Genomic DNA, 25,073 nt, shown 5'->3' with positions numbered 1-25,073 from the left:
CCGTTCAATAGTGTTGCACAATACAGTAGGAGAGGTGTAAATTAATTCTGAAGTATCAGCGTGCATCTTGGAACGGCACTGAGATGGGAGCCAGTGGTTGAACACCAGTATTAGCTGCTGTCTAACGTCAGCTGGCGGGTTATCAACTATGTTGCTTTACCTGTAAGGTTTGTAAAGTCTGGATTTGCACTATCCACGGCCTGTTCCGTTTCTGGTCAAGCGCCGAAATGATAAGGATTTGTCGCATCCCATTAATTTGTACGTCTCGCGACCTGGAAAAACAGAAGTTTGTCGTTTGAGCTTCGCACTCTGAGCGCGACGCCAGAGGAAAAGTTACTGCCATGCGAAACTGATCGATCAGAAAAAAAAAAAAAAAAAAAAACTTTTATTAGTAACATGGTTGGTTCATGGAAGAATTTTGAAAAACGGCTCGGTGTTTATGTGGGTTCAAAGCAAACAAAAATAAAAAACAGTTCAAAGGGAATTATTCATGGTGACTTTAATCATGAATATTATTCAAAGGCTGACATCTGGGCTGACAATAGTTGTTCACTGTTGTCCACTGTGTCTGGTGTGCTGTTTTCTGTCGCTGCCAAATGGTTTTGGCCACAGCACTTGTTGAATGAGAGTCATCATTGTCCACGTGTCGCGCCAATTATCTAATCTGCCTTGAAATTTATGTTCAAGGAACAGAAGTGCTTTTATTTTCAACAGACCGATAAAACAGACTTCAGGACGTGTGCAGGCAATGTGTGCTTTTATGGTTTTCTCTCTGGCGGGCTCGGGGGAAACGTGATTTAAATCGCACAAATCTCCTGCAGTTTATGTGGTGGGAATGTATCTATGATGACTGATCACTCGAGCTTGCTGGTCTCACTAAAAGCAGACCGCTGCTTTCTGCCCACGTCTCACTTTTGATGCGGACTCTATGGTAAAAGACTCAGGAAAAGGTCATGCTTGGGGTTTATCCATCCGTTCATCCATCCATCCATATATAGTGACATTGTATCCATCCATATAGTGACAAGCAACCATTCAAGCTCACAATCACACCCGTGGACGGTTCAGAGTAGCCGATTAACCTGACATTTGCATGTCTTTGGATGGTGGGGGCAAGGCGGAGTACCCGGAGAGAATCCACGCAGTCACAGGGAAAACGTGCAAACTCCGCACGGAAAGGCTCAGCCCGGTCTCAAAGCCGGGCCCTTCTCTGCTGTGGGGCATCAGAGCTATCCTCTGTGCAGTCCTGGTTGAGTTTTTCGGGGGGAGGGTTTGCCAGAAATATAGCTGGATCTAGCTTCAAATCCTGCTTTAGTTGACAGAAAAACAGCTGAGAAGTCACAAAGTGACTCCCTTTGTGCTGCAGCTCTGTTGCTGGCCACGCTGCTGAGCAAAGTAGAGGCCTCTGTTGATTTATTAAAAAAGAAAAATGACAGTGTGGGGCGGTGGCCACGTCACACAATTGGGTGCAAGGGCCGGCCAAATAGTAACACCAGGATAACCAGGCGCGACAGCAAGCCAACTGCAAGGTTTCAAGAAGTGATCTTAGGATGGGGAAAAGATCTGCACCAACCCTTAAAAATGATCATGGAAGAATTTATTTAAACTGTATACAATCTGCATTTTTGTATTATGTTAAGATTGGAAATCAAACTACATTTTCAGAAGTATTGCACCCACTTGTAGCACTTGAACGCTGTAGTGGCCCATCTTCGAGAAGACAGTACAAGATAACTTGAGCGGGAGACCCCAAATTGTTCTTTCTTTCTGTGAGACATTTGACAGCATATTCCGCTAACATCAGTAGCATGCTATCATATGCAGTGTACGCACTGTGTAACATTAGAGGTTTATACGCAGTCAAACACTATATTTCACAGAACTGCAGGACAACATCTTCACCTATGTACCACTTCTTCTCTCACGCCAGCTGAGTGAAACAGGGTGTTACAGGAAGTAGTGTGTCCTCCATGCAGGGAATTGTCAGCACAGTGTGGCAGATTCAAGTTTGTGTGGCAGCAGTGCAGGAGTAGTTCCCCTCCCCACTACATCCCAGCTTCTACCTGAAGGACACACACCTTAATACAGAAACTGTCTGACTAAGGTTTCTTTGAAGAACTTGGACAGACTTTAAGTGTATATATTAGCCAATATCCTCTATAGATCTCTATGTATGGATCCCCCCCCCGAGAGCGGAGGGTTTCTCCAGCACAGTCACCAAGGTGATTTTAGGGAGGGTAATCTCTCATAATTCAAGTCGGATGGATTCACCGGAAATCAAATCAGCTTCCCAGACTGTGAGCTGAGGAGGCAATATCCCAGTGCAATTCTTCATTGACCTACATAGCTTTTTCTCCCTGACAGTTCCCTCCCGCTCTGCCAACCCCCCCCGCCCCCCCCCCCCCCCCCCGCCCCATCCGCCATTGCCCTGATCTCGGGGGCTTCTCCCTGCGCGTTTGATGATGAGCGGCACAATATTCATCATCCCAGCTCTCAGAACTGGAGGGGAGGTGTGGGGGGGGGCAATTTGAAAAAAATAAAACAAGTGGAGAATAGAACATTAACCGACACCAAAAATTGGAATTTGCCAGGCGAATTTTGCTCCCTGGCTTTTCCAGAAATGTAATTAAGCATCAGAGACAATCGCGAATCTGTGTGTGTGTGTCTCCAAAAAAAATGTTCGCCTGATTAGGTATCGAGGATTGGGTAATTTCCATCAGTGATGATGTGAAATTGGGGTGCTGCAAGAGTGAGTCGGATGTGTGTGAGTGTGTGTGTGTGTGTGTGTGTGTGTGTGTGTGTGTGTGTGTGCGTGCGCACCCTAAGTTCTTGCACGCACCCACACTCATTTGCAGATAAATGCTGTCACATGTGCAGACACTCGTACGGATCCGCGTGCACACCCGGAGACAGACAGTAGGCTCCCTCATCATTAATTCAGGAGCCATCACTCTCGCCCTCCTCCTGCCCCTGAGAAGCTCTCGATGCTTCCTGGCAACATTATGCATATTTATTCATACATCCCCGTTCACTAAATGTCACTGTAAATGTTTCTACTTCCAATGAAGCCATTTCTTTATGTTTTTGTTCTATTCCCACACTATCCCCCGACACCTCCCTCCCCACCCGCCCTCCCCGCTTCCCCCGTGTTTCCTGTTTGAATGAGGATATCCCCCGCCAAACGTTCTCGGCTTCCTTGTACTTTTTTTTTTTTCCTCCATTACTAGGACGTCTCTCAACTTCAGACGCGCTTTATTCAACCCTCCGCTAATTCTATTCACACTTAGTTTCACCTCTCTCCGAGCTCCTCGGAGGAGAAAGCGCTGCCTTTGTAGCAATTACTCCAGACCTTGATCTGACTGAGCCACTCCCCCAACCACCCACCACCACCGCCGCCGCCGCCACCACTCCACCCCTCAAGAGACAGCCGCGCAGGGATTTTTTAAATTTTTTATTTTTTCAGTGTATCCTCCGTGAACAGGAGAAATGTCAGCTCACTCTGGCTTCTGTTTGTCTCCCGTCCTCTTTGTTTTCCGGATCCATTCACCTCTCCCTTTCCCCGCGTTCCCACCTCCCGTCTCGTACGTGTGCTTTCCACATTCCTGCGGAAACAAAAAAAAAAAAGAAAAATAAAGGTCCCAGATTGCGACACAAGTTTGAAGGTGTGCCGCTGGTGCCAGCGCGGCCTGTTCAAGAGCGCATGAAACATTCTTCTGTGGTAATTATCAGCAGCTGCAGATATTGTGAAACACGTACAGCAGCCGCTGCGCTGCGAGAGCTATGTAGCCCCTATTCATGTGCTCCGGCAACCTTTCAGCCCTTAGATGTCTTTTACTGCGGTTGTCATGGAGGAGCAACTGGAACACTGTATGATTAGTAGGTAACAAGGCCTTTTAAAAAGTTCATGGTCTGCACCTCTAATCCACTTTGCAATGCAGCGGAACAGCAACATGCATTTAAAATATTCCCGCTGGTGGAGGAAATACCGTGTCTGTCATCTCATACCAAACCTAAAAGTACAGAATACGATCCGCTGTGACGTCCCTGGTGCATTCTGTGACAGACAGACTTCTTGTTGTTTTCGCGGAGGACACACTGCCAAGACGGATGTGGCGAAGCTCGTGTCAAAGCTCTGGGGGTTTTAGTGCATAAATCCAAGGGATTAAATGGTCCAAATGACAGCAAGCAAGCAAGCCCCAGTGTCTGAGATCAGTGCAGCATACGTTTGATGATATGACATCAGGACTGGCACCCGCCACCCAGTCATTTGGGGCAGCAGTGCTGAAAATACCAGGCCTCGCTGTGCAGCTGCAATCGGGAAGAGGACGAAACGCCTGAATGGGTGGCTCAGTAATCTCCCGTGGCTGCAAGCTGGTTGGATTCTCTTTGCCAATAATTGTGGTGGGAGCTAATAAACCGCACCTTTAGGGCGTTTTTCAAACTCTGTTTAGTATTTGCTGTGGGCCAAATCAGCGATCGAGTCAGTGAGCTTGTTCCATTTTCCTCTTGGTTTGGCCCCGCTTTCACACAGAAAAAAATTGGAGCAATTCAAAATGCGTCCCTTAAAATGTCGTCGGGGACACTGTGTCCAAACACAGACCAGACACCAACATTCTCATTCTGATTTCTGATTTTTACGAATCCTACGTGTTTATCTCCAACCTCCCCTATTCTGCCTCCGATGGGCTCGATGTTAATCTGGGGGTTTGAACTGAACTGACCGATACTGATAATCTGGTTCTGTGATAGTGATAAAAAAAATTGATGCAGACCCAAAGGAGAATCCAGGTCTAGCAGATTCAAGTATGTGCTGTTTGATGCTGGCGTTGGCTTGACTGGATGAAAGGGGACTGGTGGGCCTCGGCTGAGGTATGCTCTCTACTCAGGGCCATCCCACCTGAGAAAGATGTTGCCTCATTTGATGTTTAGCTGTTTGGTGGTGGACAGCGCTGTCCGACACGGTCCGGTTGTGGGGTTGGGCTCATGATTGGACTGTACCATCTCATCCACTCATTACACCATCCGGTGAGCCCCTGGCGCCCTGCTCCGAATCATAAAAAAACAGGTACTTCCTTTAATGTGCCACCTGTCGAACCCCGAAATAGCATATGCTGAATTATGTCTAACTTCTTGGCAGATGACTCCAAAGACAGGCTTTTTTCAATCAGCGGCTAAGGTGCCGCTCGGACTGACTTTGTGCCAAATGGTTTGTACCTGGACGTTTCGCTCTGACTCACTCACTTTGGTGAATAAAGGCCAGACTAATGAAATCAAGCGCGGCGCTCGCAGGAGCCATAAAATGTCTGCTTTTGTACAGGAGCTAATTATTCATCGCGGCCGCAGTAAAGATTAGTGTGGATATATGTGAGGAAGCAAATCCTTTAAATTGCTCTTTCATTGCCCCCCCCAACCCCTTATTTTAGACAGGGCACGGGCGGGGCACCCCTTGTGAAATGACTCCAAGCCATTGTTCCTGTGTTATCCGGAAGACACGGGAAAAAAGGGGCTAGTTAGCGCCGCCTTTGATAGAGATGCCTGGCACCATTTTAACATTTGTGTTATCAGCAAGACAGAGAGAATTACCAGGGCTGGGATGGGAATAAAGCCACTCGATACCCCCCCCCCTCTCTCCAGGAATAAAATAATAATAACGTGCAGGGATTGTGGGGCTTATCTTGCTTCCATTGTGTCACAAAACTTTTTTTTTTAATTTTGTTTAAAAAAAAAAAAAAAAGAGGACATCTCAATACGCCACGCAGCATAAAGCATGTCAGCCTCCCGAACTGACACAGCTGACTGCTAGTTTTTTGTTTTTGTTTTTTTTTTTCTCGGAACAAGCAGATTGTATTACACCGTACGGGAAAATTAAAGCACGGGAGAATGTTGTGGATGCTGATTCATAGAAGGTCTGGATAAAATGCTCACTGAATATGGTGATTAGGTCTGCAAAAAAAAAGAGAAAGAAACTTGAAGCTACACCCTTGTTTAGAAGCCCAGCTGTGCAATCTCAAAGGCTCTTACAGTAAGGTGAGGCAGAGGAGCAGTGGGTGGCTCCTTCTCAGCTGCTCACCAGCTCTGACGCCCCCTACAGGACAGAGGGCTCCTAACCACGGAGAGCTGCTGCTGCTGCTGCTGCTGCTGCTGCTGCTGGAAGCCTCTGGGTTATTGCAGTCAATTGAGCTAAAGCAGCAGAGAACTCAAGCATCATGTGCCAAGGTTAACCTTTAAGAGCCAGGGTCAGCGGTTAGAGGAACTTCCAGAGAAGTAGGCCGACTTAGAGTCTCGGTTCCACTTTACTGGAGAGTTTCACAATGAGGGAAAATATGGTATTTTTTTCTCTCTCTCTCTCCATTGTGACTTCCAAGCAGCTGTCTAGTTCTGTAATCAGTCATATATATCATCAAACGTTTGCCATAGCATTTCCTGGAATGAGTTTTTCCAAATGAAGATTTGTGAATGCAGTCTTTCCTGATTAGTAATTTGGGGCCTCCCTGCACCCGAAAGAAGACTGTTCCTAAGAAAACTCCAGTTTTGGGGGGTTTTTGTTTTGTTTTTTGTTCCAGAATCCTCTCATCGCCTCTGGTGCTCATTCAACAGCCAAGTCCAGCAAACGTCTTCATCTGATTGGCCATGGGTCATGTTTGAATCATTTTTAACACCAATCAGATCAACTTTTACCACCCCTGCAGAGGAAGTCATGGTGGCACCTGTTTCCATGGGTGGGACAGTCCGCTGGTTGGTTTGTCGGCAGGATTACGCAACAGCCACATAGAAGATTCCCACAAAACTTGCGTGGAGGATGAGTCTCTGCCCAGAGCAGACCCCAGTAACTTTTTGCTGTGGGTTCGGTGGGTAGGGTCCATCATAAGAAAGGGTGTTTTCCCACATTATCATTAATTTCCCAGGGAACAATGGATGGAACTGTGGATAAAATCTGGAATGATTTGGTGTAGATCTCAGTAAAAATCCAGACCTGGTGGCTTTGAAGTTTTATTTGACACTGGATCGGGCTTGATTGAATTAAAGGGGAGTCGTTGGCGGATGCATGCAATCTCCTGAGTGCCATTCTAGTTTGTTTATTTGTGTATCTGACATGCTTTGGCGGTCTGGCACCCACTCCTCCGTGTCACGTCTCACGCGTAATGTCACCGAAGACAGACGTTGTCGTTCAGGCCAGTCAGTGTGTGTGCATATTCTCTGGGTGCCGGCTGAAGTGTGTGTGACGCGCCGGGGCAATAAGACTGTCCACACACCAACAGAGAACGGCGTCTTTGTTCGCTCAACATCAGCGAGTCCCTCCGGCCCCTATAGACTTCGGCCCATATGGCACCTCTGTGACGTCCTCATGATATTTAAATGGGAACTTGTACAGTGTGTGTGTGCTCAGTGGCGTCATTGTATTGTTTTGGTTTATTATTTTTAACCTCCAGTAATCTTGCAAAACTCTGATGTTGCTGTATTAGAAGCGCAGACGCGTTCAGGTTCGCGCGTTTTATGTCTAATGTCACTTTCTGATGAGTCCAATAAAAGCTACAGGCTGCTGGTAAAGAGAGAGAGAGAGAGAGAGGCAGCTGGATGAAATCTGCATCTCAGAATACGCACACACACACAGACGCACGCACGCAAACAATCACGCGCGCCCGCGTACTCATCCCTCGTAAAGGGGCGTGTGTGGCTGGCAGGGACTCAAACCCTCTGCGTTTACATCAGTGGAGGAGCCGAGACGCGGAGACACGGACAGGAAAAGAAGTTACATTAGATCAACCAGGACGGGGTTTTTTTGTTGTTGTTTCCCATCATCCCGCCGTTTATCCCTTTGACATTTTTTCGGGACCGGCTATTTTTTTTTTACCCTCACGCTGGCCGGATTTCACTTGTGACAGCGCCGAACGAAAGGGGGCGAGAGCGTGGAGAGAATCCCGGACAGATCAGCGGGGAGGAGACCGGCTCGTACGCGGGAGAGGAGAGCGAGTCTCCGGGCAGCGGCTGTGCGTCTTTGGGCTGTAGGGGTCCCCGGACCGAGCCGGACGGCGCCCGTTGGTCTCTCCCGGCGCATGAAAAAAAGGGGGGTTCGAGCGAGGAGTTAACTTCACCTGCTGGTCTGAGGAAAAAAAAGATCAGGTGTCTTTTTTTTCTCTTTTTTTTCGGAGGAAACCTGCCTGATCACACACTCTGCTCCACGCATGTTGGAAGTGGAGAGAGGAGGGCTGGATGCCTGCGGGTTCGCGACTGCTCAAGACGCAGGTGAATGCAGCTGGTTTTATGCTTTCTTATTCTCACTACGCAGGGTGGAACAAATAATGCTGCGTTCAGGTGCCCTGAAATTAGATCTTTACGCATTGTTTTTCATGATTTCCACTATAGTTTTTTTTTTTTTTTTTTTTTTTTTTTTTTTACAAATTTGGCTGAAATGATCCCATCTTAGTTTTACAGTCTTTTTTTATTTTGTTTTATTTTATTTTAAGACGAAGGCCTTCACAGTTAACCACACAAACTATTGTTTTTGGGGGTTTTTTTCCCACGATATTCCACGCATTGCATTGTGCCAGGCGCTGTGTTTATTCTGCACAAGTCTTCATGCGCCGATTGCTGAATTCCAGCTTCTCGCTGTTCCCTTTTCTCTCTCTCTCTCTCTCTCTCTTTGTGCAGCAGTGTGACCCAGTAAGGGCAGCCTTGAGTAAATGTCCCAAGGCTGCTGTAATTTACGCTTTAATTGATTTCTCCTAAAAAAAATTTCCAGCGTGCTGGTTTAATGGTGTCACTTTTGCGGGGCAGTCTTCTAACCGTCGGCGCATCTGGACAGCTCACTGGCGCATAACAACAACAACGAAAACACACACACACACACACACACACACACACACACACACACACATACACACACACACACACACACACACACACACTTCCCACTTTGTGTTATTTAGAGGGGAAAAAATCTGGGACTGTAATAACCATTGCGGCACGGATGTGCTTCCACTCGAGCGGGAGGATCAGTGTTGTTTTGTGGACACTGAGGGGAACTTCTGTTGATTAGATAGTTGAGTGAGTCACATGGAATGACGAGTCCCAGACATCCTGAGGAAACACTGTGACAGCGCTCCTCATCATCCACACTTTGTAATTGTGGAAACGCACGGTGTTTGACGGTAGAGCGCACCGGCTCCCCCAAAATAATGCTCTCAAACGGTTCTGGAGAGGAGGAGGAGGAGGAGGAGGGAGTCCTGTGGTGTTACTACATCTCCCGTTAATGTCCGGCTCCTTTTTGTAAGAGATGGGAAAGAGGGAGGGAGGCGGAGTGAGTTAGGAGAGAGAGAGAGAGAGAGTCATGTCACTTAACGGGCTGCCGGTGCTCAGTGACTCAGAGTGCGGCTCCGCTTACATATAAAGACACAGGGCTTTTCCCACATAGGTCGGCTATTTGTAATCAAGCCAATCATCAGCCTCCTCCGAGTCCCCACTCTGAGCCTATAGAAGCAAAGTGATCACAATTTCTAGTGGGGGGGGGGTGGGGTTGGGGATGGGGGGTGTACCCGCGCCTTTATAGTCTTGTTTGTATCAGCGACAGCGCGTTTCAGACAGACACTTGGGGGGGAGAAATGTGCTAGAGCGCACGGCCGCGGCGCGCATTCCCAACCTGCTCACTCCTCATCTCTCCGTTTGTCTCTTCTCGCTCCACAGCCGAGGATTACCTCCCGCCTCGTCGCTTGACGGAGTAAGAACGAGAAAAGAAAAGAAAAGAAAAGAAAAAGAGTTTTCGTTTTCTTCATCGAATCTTTCGCCTTGGCTTCCCCGGAGAGGATATGGCACGGTCGGCGCTGGAGAGAGGAGCGCAGCCGGCACAGGCGAGAGGAAACAGGAGCTGAGTGACAAGATGCCAGCGACCTGAGCCCGCACTCAGACCAACTTCGTTAAAAGAGACACTTCCTTTGCTTTTCTTTGTCGATTTGAAGGAGAGGACAGAAGAATACTTGCCAACAAAAACAAAGAAAGAAAAAAAAAAGAGAAAGAAGCCTACCGGAGGAGTTTAATTTTGGAGTTTTTTTGTATGCGTAATTTTATTTTTTTTGTTGAGACAACAAGGATGCATTGTGGATTAGTCCTGCTCCTGTTCATGGGAATCCTTTTGGTGGTCAAGGCTTTCAAAAACGGTGAGTGTGACACCTGACGACTGTAGAAATGAAGTTGTTTAAGTAGTCCGTAAAGCTACTAATCCCGGTGTTTTTCTAAAAGATTAACCTTCTCAGATCTGCGCTGAGCTTTTGGCAAACTCGCCATGCGCTCACCTGACTGTTGAGCCAACAAGTAAAGACGAGATTCCCCAACAGTGACTTGGATAGTTTCTTAGCCCTCTTTAATTGTGTTTCTTTTATTTGATATATTTAATTATAATACTTATTATCGCTCCTGTAACACACTGTGTGAGAATAATAGAGTTTCAAGACATTTTTCCTCAACCATCATATCAGTGAAATATTCATAAATAGGTCTTTATTTGTATTTACGCAATTGAAGTTCCTTGCGAGAGCGCAAACCTGTAATAAACCCGTTCCAGAGCACTTGATAAAGTGGCTTTTTAATCCCTTTCCGTCAGCCCCAAACATTCACCGCACAGAACTTTCCCCCCTGTTCCTGTCAGCGACAGCCTCGCTTCTGCTTTTGTTTGTGACTCAGTTTCTTTTTTTAAAAAAAAATCCAGTTTTAATCAATTTCCGAGAGGTGTGCGCGTCGTTCGGCACAGCAGATGGTGGAGGCTTTTTACGGGGAGAGGGTGAACAAAAGCGCAAATGAAGATAAATGAGAGAAGCAGCGGCGGGCCTGTGGAACGATTATTATTAATATTACTGAAGATTATTCCCTTTAATGATGAAACACGCTGTGAACGGGGGTTTTGAACAAACAGACTGTATCAGGCTGTTGACTTGGTTCGCTCGCACAGCTCCATGAACTGGCCTGACAGCTGCTCCTTTTCTGATTTTAACATGAAGAAGTTAAAGTTAGTGACTGCAGGCCATCCAATTGTGCCACAACACCAGATTAAACATTTGTACTTTATAAAAGTTCACCACAAACATTCAGTTCTGTTCTTGTCAGACCCAGCTTGGATATTATGTATGATAATATTAGACACAAGTACTGACAGAGCCCATGCTGCAACACTGGGAGCATTTGTTCCACTTAAACTCCATGTGCTCCTTCAACATTTGTTTTTTTCTTGACCAGTGGGATTCTGTGAAATGATGGTTTGGGACAGTCTCCACAAGATAGATAGATAGATAGATAGATAGATAGATAGATAGATAGATAGATAGATAGATAGATAGATAGATAGATAGATAGATGGATGGAAGTCTAGTTAGCAATCCAGCTGTTCTGGAGCTTGATATCAGCCAAATTGCCAGATGTGAAACATGACTTCCTTTTGTTTTTGTTTTTTTTTTTGTCACCACCTTTTTTTAAAAAAAATAAAATAAAATAAAAAACTTTTCCCTCCCGCCTGCAGATAAATGTGGAGGCAACATCAGAATCTCAACCGCCAGCTACCTCACCTCGCCCGAGTACCCCGTGTCTTATCCCCCCTCTCAGAGATGCACGTGGGTGATATCCGCGCCTGGTCCTCACCAGCGGATCCTCATCAACTTCAATCCACATTTCGATCTGGAGGACCGGGAGTGCAAGTGAGTCTGCTGCGAGCTGTGGAGTTGTGGAGAAACAGATGTGATTTTTTTTTTTTTTTTTTGGCTCCCAAAACAGGCTTGTTCATTCAAACTCGCTGTGTGCCTGGGAGCTGGGTCTGATCTGAAAGGAGCTAGAAAGGAGAGGGGAGAGAGTGAAGCAGCCCTGAAAGTAATCTGTGTTCTGTCGTTCAGCGATAAAGGGTGAATGCAGTGACAGAATTAGTGAAATCAAACAGTGTGGGACACCTCCTGAAGTGGCATTCTGGCCCCGCAGGCCTCACTTTCTCTCTGCGCCTATAGATGTGTTTATATCTGAAAGCATGTATGCATTTGTGTTCCCTGCTCCCCTGTGTGTGACACTCATTCCCCCTCACCCTCCTGTATATTGTGCATGAAACTGCGCCATCTAGTGTCCGCAGGCTCACTGAAACCCAGTCGGAGCAGTCCTGCTCTGGCACTGCGCGGGGTTCAGAAGGAATGTCTCACCCCTGCCATTTGGTTTTGGAATGTCCTCCGCTTTTTCGTCTTTGCGGAGTGAAGTCACCGGGGTGTAATATTGATTTGGGCGGCTGTGCTCTTGCAGAGGGCACCGAGTGAGGGAGAGTTACAGGTCCCCCCCCTCCCCCCAAAAAAAACCTCACTAGGGCCCATTAAACGTGGCTGCTCGGGGGAAAAAAGAATGTCCATCTTAATGAGCCATTTAATTTCATAATTCCTCTTAAAATCCCATTACTCTCCGAACGGCCGAGAAATTCCGAGAATGGGGTTACATGAAAAAGCAAGACTCGGCCCCTTTTAATGAGACGCTCACCCTTAATGTCGGCTGGAGTCGAGTCAAGCGATCTGACTCATCCCTGGTGTTTTTTGCTGACGTCGGTTTTGAGCCCGAAAATCTAGGTGGATCTGATCTGAACCTTTTTTTTCTTTTCTCTTTTTTCGCCGACAGTTAGTAGCTGATCCCCGTTTCGACTTGTAAGCCGCGAGCTGTCGCATCCAACAAAAGGCTAAGCGGCTAACCTGTTGTCAGATAGCTAGTTTAAGCCAGTGAAACCGGAGATGGACAGTAATGTGATGAGCCCGTGTCAGTGCGGCTGCCCTGAGGTGAGCCTCCGCCCGGGCAGACTGCCTCGCTCTGATTGCGTGCATGCACGCGTGTGTGTGTGTGTGTATGTGGTTCATGCGGGTGTGTCGGTGCCTCTGCCCCGCTCTGTCTCAGTTGTTTGTTTACACTGCAGGGCTTGGGAGAGAACAGGGCTTTGCTGGATCCTGTTACTGTATCCCCGCTTCACCCAAAATCTAGACCCCTGTGCTTCTTTTGTGCTCCCTCAACAGCCATCCCCCCCTTTATAGGTTTGCAGAGTTTGGTTCTTTTTTTTTGTCTAATCCAGGATTTCAATCCCACTTCAGCCTTTGTTCTTCTTCTTCTTTTTTTTCTTCCCCCAGCCGTCAGAGATTCATGGCGGGCTGAACGCAGCCGTCTTCATTTGATTTCAGCACCACGGGGTCCTGCCCGACCGTCCCGAGATTCTCAGTTAGAAAGAGAGAGCGAGAAAGGGACAGGAAGAAGTGTGTGTGTGTGTGTGTATGTGTGTGTGTGTGTGTGGGGTGGGAGGGCTCGAGCACACGCAGTAACAATGCTCGCGCTAATCAAATTAGTCAGGAATGAATTTCCTGTGTCTGAGCACACTCGGAGAAAGAAAAAAGAATTCAGGCCCTTGCCGACCCAAGAAAAGGAAGCTTTTAACCAGGTTGAAGAAAAGGGGCGGGTTTGGAGTTTAGTGATCCGTCGGTGTGTCATTTACAAATTAGCTTCCGCGCTTTGATTTTCAACAGCCACTGAATCTGCAAATTGCGGATCGCCAGTTAATTGGTAGCTCAAGAACCCGTTCGCAGATGAAGTTTGTGTAGTGGATGTGTGTTTTGCATCTGCGAGGGTCTCTGCCTCTCCTCTCTCTCTCTCTCTCTCTCTCTCCCTCTCCTCAGGCTGTTTCTTTCGGCTCTACATATTTGATTATTCATTACATTTGCAGCAGGCACGACCTGTGTCATACCAACAGCGCCGTCAGAAGTCTGTAAATCCCTTGTCTGGAGGATACGCTCCCAAACGGCACCAGCAGACGGCTGTTAAACTTGAGTACTTCTCCCTAACCCTAACCCGCCGGAAAAACACTGTCTGCACTGACCTGCAGCTTCTTTTTTTTTCTTTCTTTCTATTTTTAACTCTGTGCACCGTTTCATTTTTAATGTTTCTAATGGAGTGGTTTTCATGGGACCAGGGAACGTCTTCCACCGTGCGCGGCTTCGCTTTGCCTTCAGCGAGCGACGACGCACCAAGAAGTGAAATCCAATTTTTTTTTTCTCTCTCTCTCTTCCGCCTCATTCTCGAATTATGGCACTATGTAACATGAGGCTATTGTGCTAATCGCTGACGAGGCCCGCCGCGGGTAACTCGATTACGGGACAGGGGGAATAGTTACTCGCGCATCGGCAGACAGTCGCTGGGCGTTATTTGCGTTGGAGCCATCAGACTCCCTGTCGCAAACGCCACTCACCGAATCAGCCCTTACATAATGGAAGCTGATGAGAGCCAGAATGGCTTCCTTATCTGATGGACTGGCGGAGTGGGTGGAGGTAGACGGGGGGGAAGCTACAATGCACGCTTCGGTGAACTGCTTCGCAATCTAATTAGCGGGCAAATGGAACACATATGCACCGCATGTTCCCCCAACGTGGCTGTTATCACCAAACCAAACAAGAAGCACTCAAAGTGGCGCTTGTAAAGAGAAAAACAACCTTAACTGAAAAGGGCCCGGGCCGACACGGTGGTGGTGGTGGTGGTGGTGGTGGTGTTGTTATATGTGCGCTACCCTTGACAGGTTTGTTTGGGGAAGTGCAGAGGCCTGTATCCTGAGAGCTGGAGGAGGAAAACACTTCATCACAGAGATAAGGAGACTAAGTGAGCCCTGCGATTCTGAATGCAGAACGTGTTTACCTTTCACGCGCCGTTGTAGACTTTCACAGAGCGGGGAGTTTTCAGCGGGCGGTGTGGGGGCCGCCCTCGCCGCCCTCACCGCTAATGAAGTTTGAGGCGAATGCGCAGCCCCGCATCAAGGTAAATATTTGAGGCCAATTCAGCGGCGAAAATCCGTGGAATGAGCGAGCTTTAAGCTCGAGTGAAAAAAAAAAGGCTGAAGTAAATAGATACGCCGTATGCGCTCTCTGTTTTTCTCTGAGATCTGATAAGGGCTGTCAAGCTCCTCTGACTGCAGCCGCGCTGCCATCATGAAGGGAAAATGGAGGTCTGAGTGGATTGGAATCTGCATTTGCGGGAGGTTTCACATAGGCAGACTGAAGGGCAATTTATTTAACTTGTTAGACGGACCGGCTCTTATTGTTAAGAGTAAGAAATGGCTGATTATGTTTGAATTTCCACTCTCGGACAGACTCAGAGAATGTTTCACTCAGAGTTTCGGGGCTGTTCTCACCGTCTCACTCCTGCCAGCTTGAGGAGGAGAACTTTTCTGTACATATGATGTACTCCTGACAACATTATGAATCATTGATGCCATCGGATATGCTGACCAGACCAAAAAGCGCGCTGACTGAAATCCCTCGCAGCCGGCCAGCCAGGAGTCAGTCAAGGCTGCACTGTTTGTTTTGGAGGAGAGGGCCAAAGAAGCAGCCCTCCCTCGTTTCTTTGCTTTTGTCTCTGTCTGGATGATATTTTGCTGGACCCCACAGAAATTCCAGTGTGACAGCCTGTGCAGTGTATGGGGGGGGGGGGTGGCAGGTCGGTGGTGGTGTATGGCAGGGTGATATAAGGCGGCGGAGATATTTGAGGAATGCCATCTCAAGCAGCTCTTTTGTGAGGGAGATCGGGGGGGTGAAAGTGAAGGAAAGCCTCCCGCCTCGCCACGCTTCAGAAGTCTGCAACCCCCCCCTCTAGGTGCTTGTAACTCAAAGCTTGGAAAAGCACTCCCTTCCTCTTTTTAATTGTAGGCCCCTTCTTCTTCCTCCGTCCCTCTGCCCCCTTCCACTCCAGTCTCCCGCTGAGCTGCCCCCCTCCCGTGAAGCCGCTTGGCCTGCTGGGAAGGCAAACATTCTCTGCTGTGTACCCTCTACAATAGACATCCTGGCCCTCCTGGCATTCCTGACCAGGCCTGGGCTCCAGAGATGACTAACAGGAGCTTGGGGAAGGGGGAGCTGGGTGTTACCCTACCCCGGATCTATAGTTGGCTCTTCCTTTGTCATGTGGAATCCCACTAACTCCACTCACATGCGCCCGACAAAGAGTGCCACCTGTTTTCAAGGAAGCGAGAGTGAAGGGCGGAAGGGGGCTTTAGGGAAATGATCCATGCTTCGGCCACTTTCCCCTTAATTCCCCTGTTACTCGTCCACCTGACTAGCGTGCAGCAGCTCCCCCCGATTAGATAAGCGCAGTGGAGCTTCACAGGTGGGGAGTGGCCCCGCAATAACTCCTCTCTTCTCCCCCTTTACCTCCCCCTCTCTCCTTCCTCTGCGAGGCGACCATGGGCAAATGAGGACAAGTGGGCTGTGCAACCATTTATCAGCTGTTGTCATGGAGGAAAATAAATAAGGCAGGAGCGCAACAGGGACCTTTTCTTAACTGGCCCTGGAGTGCTGGAGGCGCTGTGACCTCCGGGCTGCAGGGGACGTGGGGGGGTGGGGGGGCTCCGCGGTGACAAGGATTGTTGGAGATACTTATGGCCTGTTAGCGGACATTTATTTCTGTTGATGGGAGCTCCTTTTCAAAGGCCGTGTCAGAGAGGCATCCACGGTGGCGGGGTTCAAAGCAACGCCGCAAAATAGGCCACAGTAAAAATAAAGAGCGCGAAGGGCGACAGCGCTTCCTTTTAACTACCGGGTTTGACAAAAGCGGCTGAAATTATGCGCCAGGTATTTTTTTTTTTTTTCCCCGACAGCAATAGACTCCCACAGCTCAACACAATGGAAATCAAATTACACTCAGAATTGCATCGGAACAGCGTACCTCGCAAAACTAGCTTGTCAGCAGCATATCAAAGAGCAATCCACTTTCAACATATCTTGTTTGCTCTTCACAGCAATTATACCGAGCCTTATTTTGTCAGCGGGCTATAGTTTCGCAGAGACGAGCGCTCTGCATCTTAAATTGCTATTTACAATACATCATCCCACTCGCTACCCGCAAAATGAAGCCGTTAATGAGGCAGGTGAGCCATTCAAAGCCACGGCGCTGACGAATGTTCAGCGCTCACCTTGCCAATTAAGCAGAGGGTGGGGAGGGATGGGACGGCAGACCGAGATGTTGCATCAGAGAGCCGTTGACCTTCACTGTCGCCCCTCTTCCTCGTCTCTTTTAAACATCAAGGGTTCCTCCCAGGCTAATAAGCAGGACTAAAGTAGGTCTGTGCGCACGTGTGCTTGCATGCATGCGTTACATTTGTGTGTGCGTGAGTGACCGTGGAGGTTGAGGGTCTCTCCTTTTTTTTTCTCCATCCACCGGTGAAGTGTTTCACCTTGGCCGTGGCTTGGAAGGGCAGCCTGATTGAAAAGCTTTCTGGCCGTGGCATCTGCCATCCTCCCCGCTGCTCTGTCACCACTTTGATTCATGCACAACCTGACCACAACCGGGAGGCGAGCCACTCTACCTCACAGCGGGCGAGCGGCCCACTTCACAGCGGCCGAGGAGCGCGAGAGGGAGGAGCGAGGGAGAAGGAGGAAGAAGGGAAGAGGAGACGAGGCTCCGCGCTCATAAATAACCCGGTGGATTTGAAGCCTCGGTCACATATCTGCGGTGGCACAAAAGCATCACGCAGTCTCATGTGTCTGCCTGTTTTGTTTCTCATCTCGATGTGGGAGTTAGCAACGCGTGTTTGCCAGGGATTGAGTGTCACTAAGCTGTTTCTGGCACACGGCTGCTGAATTCTTTTTTCTTCTTCTTCTTCTCCTTTTTTTTTCTTTCCTCTTCAGCCCCAATCCAGTACAAGCTTCCCTATATGGAAGTTCTTGTGGAATGGTGCCGCGGCCCACACAGCTTAGAGATGTCAGTCGTATGCTTTTATGCGAAGCAGACTGCTAGAGAAGGAGCCGTATGGAGAGACTCGTGATTAGAGGACAGCGTTTGGTAATCTCGGCTCTCTATCTGGACGCACATCTATTGACTGTAAGAATATTCCTGCTCGTTTTCCTTCCAGCACCGATGAAAAAAAAAAAGCATTAAACACTGAGGCCATTATTCAATTATGCGCTCCTGTTTCCAAAGGACAGTTGGCAATAAGCGCTGTCTCCCCCTCTCTCCCCGCCTCATATAATATAATTAGCAACAGGTTTTTCGTCTTGCGCCTTTTTTTTCTTCCCATCAAATGCTGATTTCTCAGTTTATGGGGCCATATGGAAAACAACAAGAAGCGAGAGGGAGCGGCATTGTGTGAGGTATCGCTTGAGCTCATGATATGTGGGTGGCAAAGCAGTAGTCAGGGGTGGATTATTTCAAAACAGTTCCTCCCAGTGTCTCACTTATCCGCCAGTGTCAGAGGAGAGAGGAGGAGAAGAGGCTGCTCAGCTTGACGAGGGAGTTCTGGACACTTCAATACAAGCCTGTGTTCAGGCTTGTCAGCCATGTTTCGTTCAGTGGTCTTTACCTTGAATGGGGGCTCGTGATTTTGATTGATGTGGCCGCGGTCTTACGCTGCGTGTTTGTTGATCTAACGCCCCGGTGCTTACAGATCCTCTCGAGAAAGCCGGTGGGGGTGGGGGGTGTCGGCAACCCAGCCCTTTATTCAAACAATCACGCGAGTCCCCAGAGGGGCTTTGGGCGAAGCAAAGTTTGTTTGCAGTGGGTCGGTGGGTACAATGTAAAGCCGAGGAGCCTCCGCTCTCGGCCCCCAGATCCCCGGGGTCATTTTTGGTCACTGCGTTTGTGCACAGCGGGCCGCCGGCTCGCTGGTGTTTCTCCACCACTCAGCTCGGCGTGATTCGGCCATGCCGGCAAGCAGACAGTGATTGATGGGGCGGTACCCCGCCGCTCGCTGATTGAGTTAGAGCCACTCACAATTCCTGGCTTTGTTTGCTCTTCGCTTGATCCCTCCTCGCTAAATTGGCAGCATTAGTTGTGGTCTTTCTTTTTCATTGCTGTCACCGCTGCAGTTTTTGTTTTTTCTCACAGCCTTATTTCTTTTGTTGGATGGCAGTTATGGTGAAATGGGACTGTAAATTTCAGCCCCGCAACAACCTTCCACGGCATTATCACAGTAGGGTGGTGCTGAGAGTGTTATTAGTGGCCCATTCCTCTGGTGCCTGTCCAGCCGGGATGACCCTGACCTATTCAGGGATAAGTGACAAGAGGGCCCCTCTCTTCCATGCATACTTACGGTCTCTCCCGGAGGATTTCACCATAAAGGAGACAGAAACGATACTAGTGAACAGACAGCCTCCAAGTTGGCAGGGAAGTCTGATTATAGGGCCAATAAATGGAAGAGTCACCTTGCCCTCTGAATGCTGGCAAAGGCCGGCTGGCCATCAGCACTTAGATCAGCCCTATGATGCCAAGCATTCAGCCTCACGGCCCAGCACCACAGAAGAGATGCACCGCTTGGCTGGAGGCCCTCGCAGCATGGCCTGTTTGGCTTTCAAAGTGCTGCATCATTGGAAAATCTGAGTTCTCTGCGAGCCACGAGAACAATGCAGCCATCAGACTGAAATAAAGGATGTGGTTTCAGACACTGCGTCCAGAGGGCTGATCCACATTTAAAGGAGATCTGGCGAAAGCTGTCTGACTGTCCATGCTAGCAGATATCTGGCTATTGCAAAAAAGCTCCCCCGTTGTTTACTTTTATCATCCTCTTTCCTCTTCCTGTTAAGAACCAGGAATAGTTTGTCTGGTCTCGAGGTTATTGCGTGGTCAGGGGTCAGGTGTGGTCTGCCGCTGGCTGTTTGTGCTTGTTGTATACATTCCGAAGGACAATCTCGGTCCTCCGCTACACTCTTCCCGGGGCCTGTTTCACAGCCTCCCTCCCCAGCCCCCCCGCCGAGTGACTGCATGTCCAGCCAGATGACCAGGTCGCACAGAGCAACGAGCTCAGACTGCTCTGTGACCCTCCAACCCCTGCAGCCGCCTCCGCAGGGGAGGACAAGGAATAGACAGAGGAGAGGAGAACGCCAGGGGGGACGGATGGGGTGTTTAATTGAATAATTCCCAGTGCAGTTATTACCGCCATTGCCCTCGGGCTTCGTAGCCGTTGCAGAGCCATGTAGAAGAATCTCACAGAAAGAGAGCGAGAGAGAGAGTGGGGGCATGCTTCACAACACTGAACCCTTTGCTGGGTTCGCGTTGGCACCTGTTTGCCAACTACCTCTATCAGCTATTTGCACTGTTTCTCCCTTTTGTTTCTATTCCTGCACTCCCCCCTCAGCCACTCGACGTACATGCCTTCACGCTCTCTCTCTCTCTCTCTCTATCTCCCTCGCCAGTCTGTTTCCTTTTCACCCATCGACGCCGCCGACCCGCCCACCGCACACTCTCTCCTCTCCCTCTTCCTGCCCATTGTGGAGATGGGAGTTTTGAGCAGCACCCAAAAGCTTTACCTCTGTTTGACCTCAGCCCCCGGCTCCCCTCCTTCCCTTCTCCTTTCCTCCTCCCTGCCATCTTTGAATGCGGCATGCTCCTCGCACAAACAGCTCATTACGCAGCGGGGAGCACCGCTGGCTCCTCACAGCATCAGAAACAGATAGATGATTGCCGTTGAGTATGCCGCTCAATTTTTTTTTTTTGGGGGGGGGGGGGGGTGCGCATTGTTGCCGTTTTTCTGTCATCAGCCCGTGAAATGTGAAGTCATGTAGCGTTCACTCCGCTCATTCTCGTTCCATGTAAAGTTCAGTGGGTCATAAGCTCGAGGATGTCGACAATTATGTCCCTGTTTTCTCATGTGTCCTCTTGTCACGTGGTTCGAGCATCCAGGACCCGATCATGTGCGTCCTATACTTATGACCAGGATATCTAGTAATAGTCCGTCCCCCTAACAAGCACCCCCCTTTTTTTATGACATACTCAAAATAAATGGGATATTGTTCTTGGAGCCTTTAGACTATTATCTTGATTTCTTCTGAAAGTTCAATCTTTGGTCAAATAGCCATAGTCAGTCCAAGTGATAGTTGACCAAGTTAACACGTTGGCTGTTGCCCTTTATGATCAGCTACAACAGCAGGGGGGGGGGGGGGGTGGTAAGACGACAAGAGAACTGCGGGGACAGTACGTTTTTAAAAAAACGGCCCTGCTGTGCCACATGGCCCCCCCTCCTCCTTCACCCAGTGCCCTGTTATTTTTACCCTTGACTTCTCATTGTTGGAACAATGGCGTATCATCCAAGCCGCCGCCACAGACCCCTGTGGAGGACTCTCTCTTTGCTCACCTCTGTCTGCCCCTCTCTCCTGTGTAATCAGAGATCCCCTGAAATGTCAAGGTGGGACAAATGGGAGCCATTCCCTACTGTAATGGCCCCAGAAATGTGCCGGGGTGCCTTTTTTTCCCTGTCCCTCTCTTTCCATCTTCCCTCCTTCTGAAACGACACAGGCCTTTTCAGCCCTTTCATCTTTTCGGCTAGTTTACGGTACTCGGTTTTTTTTGTTTTTTTTTGTATATTTCCCATTTTTCTTTTTCGATCCTCAGTTAGTTTTATAACAGGGTCTCTGCTTTTGATGCGTTAACATGTTAAACCTTTTCGAGATGCAGTGTGTGACTGACAAGTTTGTATAACAGCTCTGAGTAAAAATGACTATAAAATAAGGCTGTCACTGCCCTTTGACCTCACTTCTATGAAATGCACCCAAAAGGTTTGTTGCCTCATTTGCAGAGCATACATCCACACACTGAGATGTGCACAGAGTGCTGCCGTATGCGAAGCAGTTTCACTGCCGGAGCTCACTTAGCAGGGAGAAAGTGCTAAATGTGTATTTCCATTTTGCCAGGGGCAGTCCTCTAATTAATTGTACTCACTCGTTCTCAGTGTGTTTATGATAGCAACATGTGCGGCAGAGAAAGAACTGTGGCTAGATGGATATTTTCAACCCCGTGCGCGGCTGCAGCTATTACGCACCACTTGATATCGTCGTGAACTTAACACATCAGCAAATTCGCTGCAGATTGCTGTTTTCACTGATTGAAAAGTGCCGTACTTTATTATCAGCCCCCGCTGAGGTGGGTAATTTTTTCACCCCCGTGTGTTTGCGAGCTGGTTGGTCGGCTGGCTTGTCAGCAGGATTCTGTAAAAACTACTATGAAACTACCACGAAACCTGGATGGAGGATGGATCTCGTGCCGGGATAGAAATCACAGATTTTATGTGTGGATCTGGAATTTTTTTCTTACTCTCTTGAACATAGATTTATAGTCAGTTTAGTAAATTCCTCATGGAATAATGCATGGATCTTGTATTTAGCCGTGTGAGTGAGTACCAAGGGGCACTGTGAGGGTTTGACAGAGGTGTGCGCTCTACGGAATGCCATTTTAGTTGTTACCAAAAATGGTAGTTTGTCACTTTTAACCACACCGTAGTTTGCTGTACTGGCATTTAGCATGTTCAAACATGCTTTTGGCTCATAGTTTTCCATCTAAAATAAAAATTTGGGACTATTTTAAACAGACGCCTTTCAGAAGAAGAATGAAAATATAGTTTAGAATGTGACATTAAGACAAGTTATGCAGAACTCCAGATGACGTAGCTGTTTACAATAACTCAGATTGCATATTGCATGAAGCAATCATCCTTCTTGTGAAAATATTAGAAGTTTTGATTGATAATGAAAAAAAAAAACATTAGACACACGGAGCAGATATCCTGTGCTCGTTGCTTAAACCGCCGATGTATATGCACATTACTCAAATCATGTTATTGCGACCCATTTGTCATGCTCCTGATGAGGGAAAGAAGGTCAAAGTGTGCCTAACAGGATGACTGAAAATGTGCCCGGCTCTGCTGCGGCCCTGCAGGCATGTCACAGTAGGCCGCGGGGAATAGAAAGCAAGTCAGCTGAACATACTTTGGCATCGGCGGGGTTCAGAGTTCATTAGGCCGTACATGTGAGGTGAGAAAGGGGGATTTAGACGGCCCGCTAACAGTGGCTGCTTTTGTGGTCGGTTTTATTTCCCCTGCTTGTTTTTAACCCCCCCGGCTCTCCGTCTAGGTCGCCGTAATGTGAGGCCGCTCTGTGCTGAGCAGAAAGGATCCCCTCCCTCAGGGCAGAATTCACCCTCCGTCAGTCTGCGCTCATATTTCCAAATAAAGGATTATTGTGCGTGTTGGGCAAACGGAGGGGGATGCAATGATTGAGTCTAAATAGCCAAATTCATTAATTTGATTGTTGGCGACAGCAGATCTCTCGACAGCGTAATTAGGAATGCTAATGGATGGAGGCACGCTAAATCCATCAATGCTAATGATAATTGCTGTTCAGGAAAGCGAACATGCTTCACGAGACGTTTGGCCGAGGCCGCCGCAAAAAATCAGAAACACTGAGGGGAATCTAAAAATATGACGGAGCCGAGTGCAACCGTGTGCGGGTGACACCCAAAGAGGCCACTCGGTGAGGGTGAGGGTGCAGCCGAGACTGGACGGGGGAATCTCCATCTTTTCATCCGTCTTTTTTATTTTTTCCATCCTCCCGTGTGGTGGCGAGCGATGCAATCATGCCCTTCTCCCCTCGACGGCAAGTAACCACTTCTGAACCGATCAGCCCTGATTGGATGGTGGTTCGTCACGCTGGGTGGGTTGCCACGTTCCGAGGCCTTCGACTCCTGTGATAATTTTCTGCAGTTTCAGAAGTGGAGGCACATTAGCGGGGAGGATTTTTTATTTTATTTTTTATTTTTTCCATGCTCCATGGTCAGACATCTGTAATGATGGTGAGATTTTGACCCTGAATGGTAAAAAAAAATGTTAGCAAGTCAATTAATGTTAATGTTTCCAGCTGAGGAGGTAAAATGATGTGGGCTCCGTTTACTGCCCCGATTTTCCTCGCTCTTCCTTGTCCGTCCAAGCTCGGCTGACGGGTCGGGGTCATTACAGCTGCTCCGGGCCTGAGGAAAGAGGGAACCTGTTATTCTAATACGGGTTAATGAATGTCACATGCAAGGGGGGGAGCAAAGAAAGAGAGACTTCAGCAAGGTATGTCCCCTCCAGGCTCAGGGAAAAGTAAGGCAGAGATCAGCTCGTCTTGTACAAACGGTAATGATGTTTTTCTGGAGCCCGAAGTGACACTTCTGTTAGCCGGAACTCGTTAACACGTGAAGTCTCCCGGCCCAGAGTTTCTGACAGCTGACAGCGAAGTCTTTTTTTTTTTTTCCCTGCTCGGTCCCCTGGGCCCTCCGTGGAGCTGTCCCGACCCCGCTGTCTTTGGGGCCCTTTTCCGCTCGTGTTACTCTGAGATGTTTTGACACGTCGTAGGTGACATGTTTTGGTGCGACGGCAGGTTACACCGTGACAGCCGCGGAAAGAGAAGTGCCAGAGAAGAGTGCGGGGCATTTAGTCCTGTGCGCGGCCGCGGTGACCAAGACGGCGATAGCGAAGAAAAGAGCTGTTGTTGTGGGGGTTTCCACGGCATGCTCCGGCTTATAAATGGTCTGATTAAGAAATCCGGCCGACTGTATGAGGCTTATACATTCTGTCGTGGCGTTATTCCATCTCCTCAGATTGTATTGCTTCTGTAGAACCATATCAAGCGGACATTTATAGAGGGAGGACAGATTATTTCCATGGGAAAGCTTCAGGCAATATAACTGTTATATTGTTAGGTCTGGGTGGTTTGTCGCCTTCTCTTTGGCTTTGCAAGGAGGGCTAATGTTCCTGTTTGACACTAGCGGATTGCTTTCTCTCTGTGCCTGAAGAAAGAAGGCAGGCTAATACATTTGAGTCTGTGAAGCGAAGGTCGTTGAGAATTACATTCACACACACACACACACACACACACACACACACACACACACACACCCCTACTTCTCTCCTTTTCCCTTTAATTTCCCCACTGGATTGGCAAACCGTTTTCACTGTTAGCACTGTGGTAGGCAGCTCACTGTGTGTCAGTGTGTGTGTGTGTGTGTGTGTGTGTGTGTGTGTTGTGCTGGCAGGCCCACCCAGACCCGAAGCGGAGCGGATGGATAAATAGGTGCGCGGCTCGACTAGATTGTATTGTCACGGGGAATAAGGACAACAGCGGCAGCGGTGACACAACAACAGATAATCACCCTCGAGGAGAGGGATCGGAGTCTGACGTGGCGGGACAGGGGGACGCGGATGAGAGGCAAGCCCCCCCCCCCAGAAACTGTGACTCAAAACTGGGTCACGTTCTGCTTTCACGATCCGATATAGAGGCTGCTAACCGTCCCCCCTGTCTTCCATAAGG

At 48.5% G+C, this 25,073-nt stretch overlaps 1 protein-coding gene across 2 annotated transcripts in view; it reads left to right on the top strand.

Moving 5' to 3' along the window:
* Positions 1-7,680: 7,680 nt before the first annotated feature.
* Positions 7,681-25,073, top strand: part of nrp1a (neuropilin 1a) — a 66,518-nt gene continuing 49,125 nt past the window's right edge. Inside the window, exons 1-3 of one of the 2 annotated variants that reach the window (XM_037079516.1) lie at positions 7,681-8,244; positions 9,682-10,151; positions 11,504-11,678. In XM_037079516.1, coding sequence (XP_036935411.1) covers positions 10,049-10,151; positions 11,504-11,678 — 278 coding nt within the window. In that variant the 5' untranslated portion in view covers positions 7,681-8,244; positions 9,682-10,048. The remainder of the gene's footprint in view (positions 8,245-9,681; positions 10,152-11,503; positions 11,679-25,073) is intronic. The other variant, XM_037079517.1, reaches the window with a different exon arrangement.

Source organism: Acanthopagrus latus, chromosome 19 (assembly GCF_904848185.1).
Source record: "Acanthopagrus latus isolate v.2019 chromosome 19, fAcaLat1.1, whole genome shotgun sequence".
Taxonomy (NCBI): Eukaryota; Metazoa; Chordata; class Actinopteri; order Spariformes; family Sparidae; genus Acanthopagrus; species Acanthopagrus latus.
The sequence above is the reverse complement of the archived record's forward strand: the minus strand, read 5'-3'. Positions and strand labels throughout refer to the sequence as shown.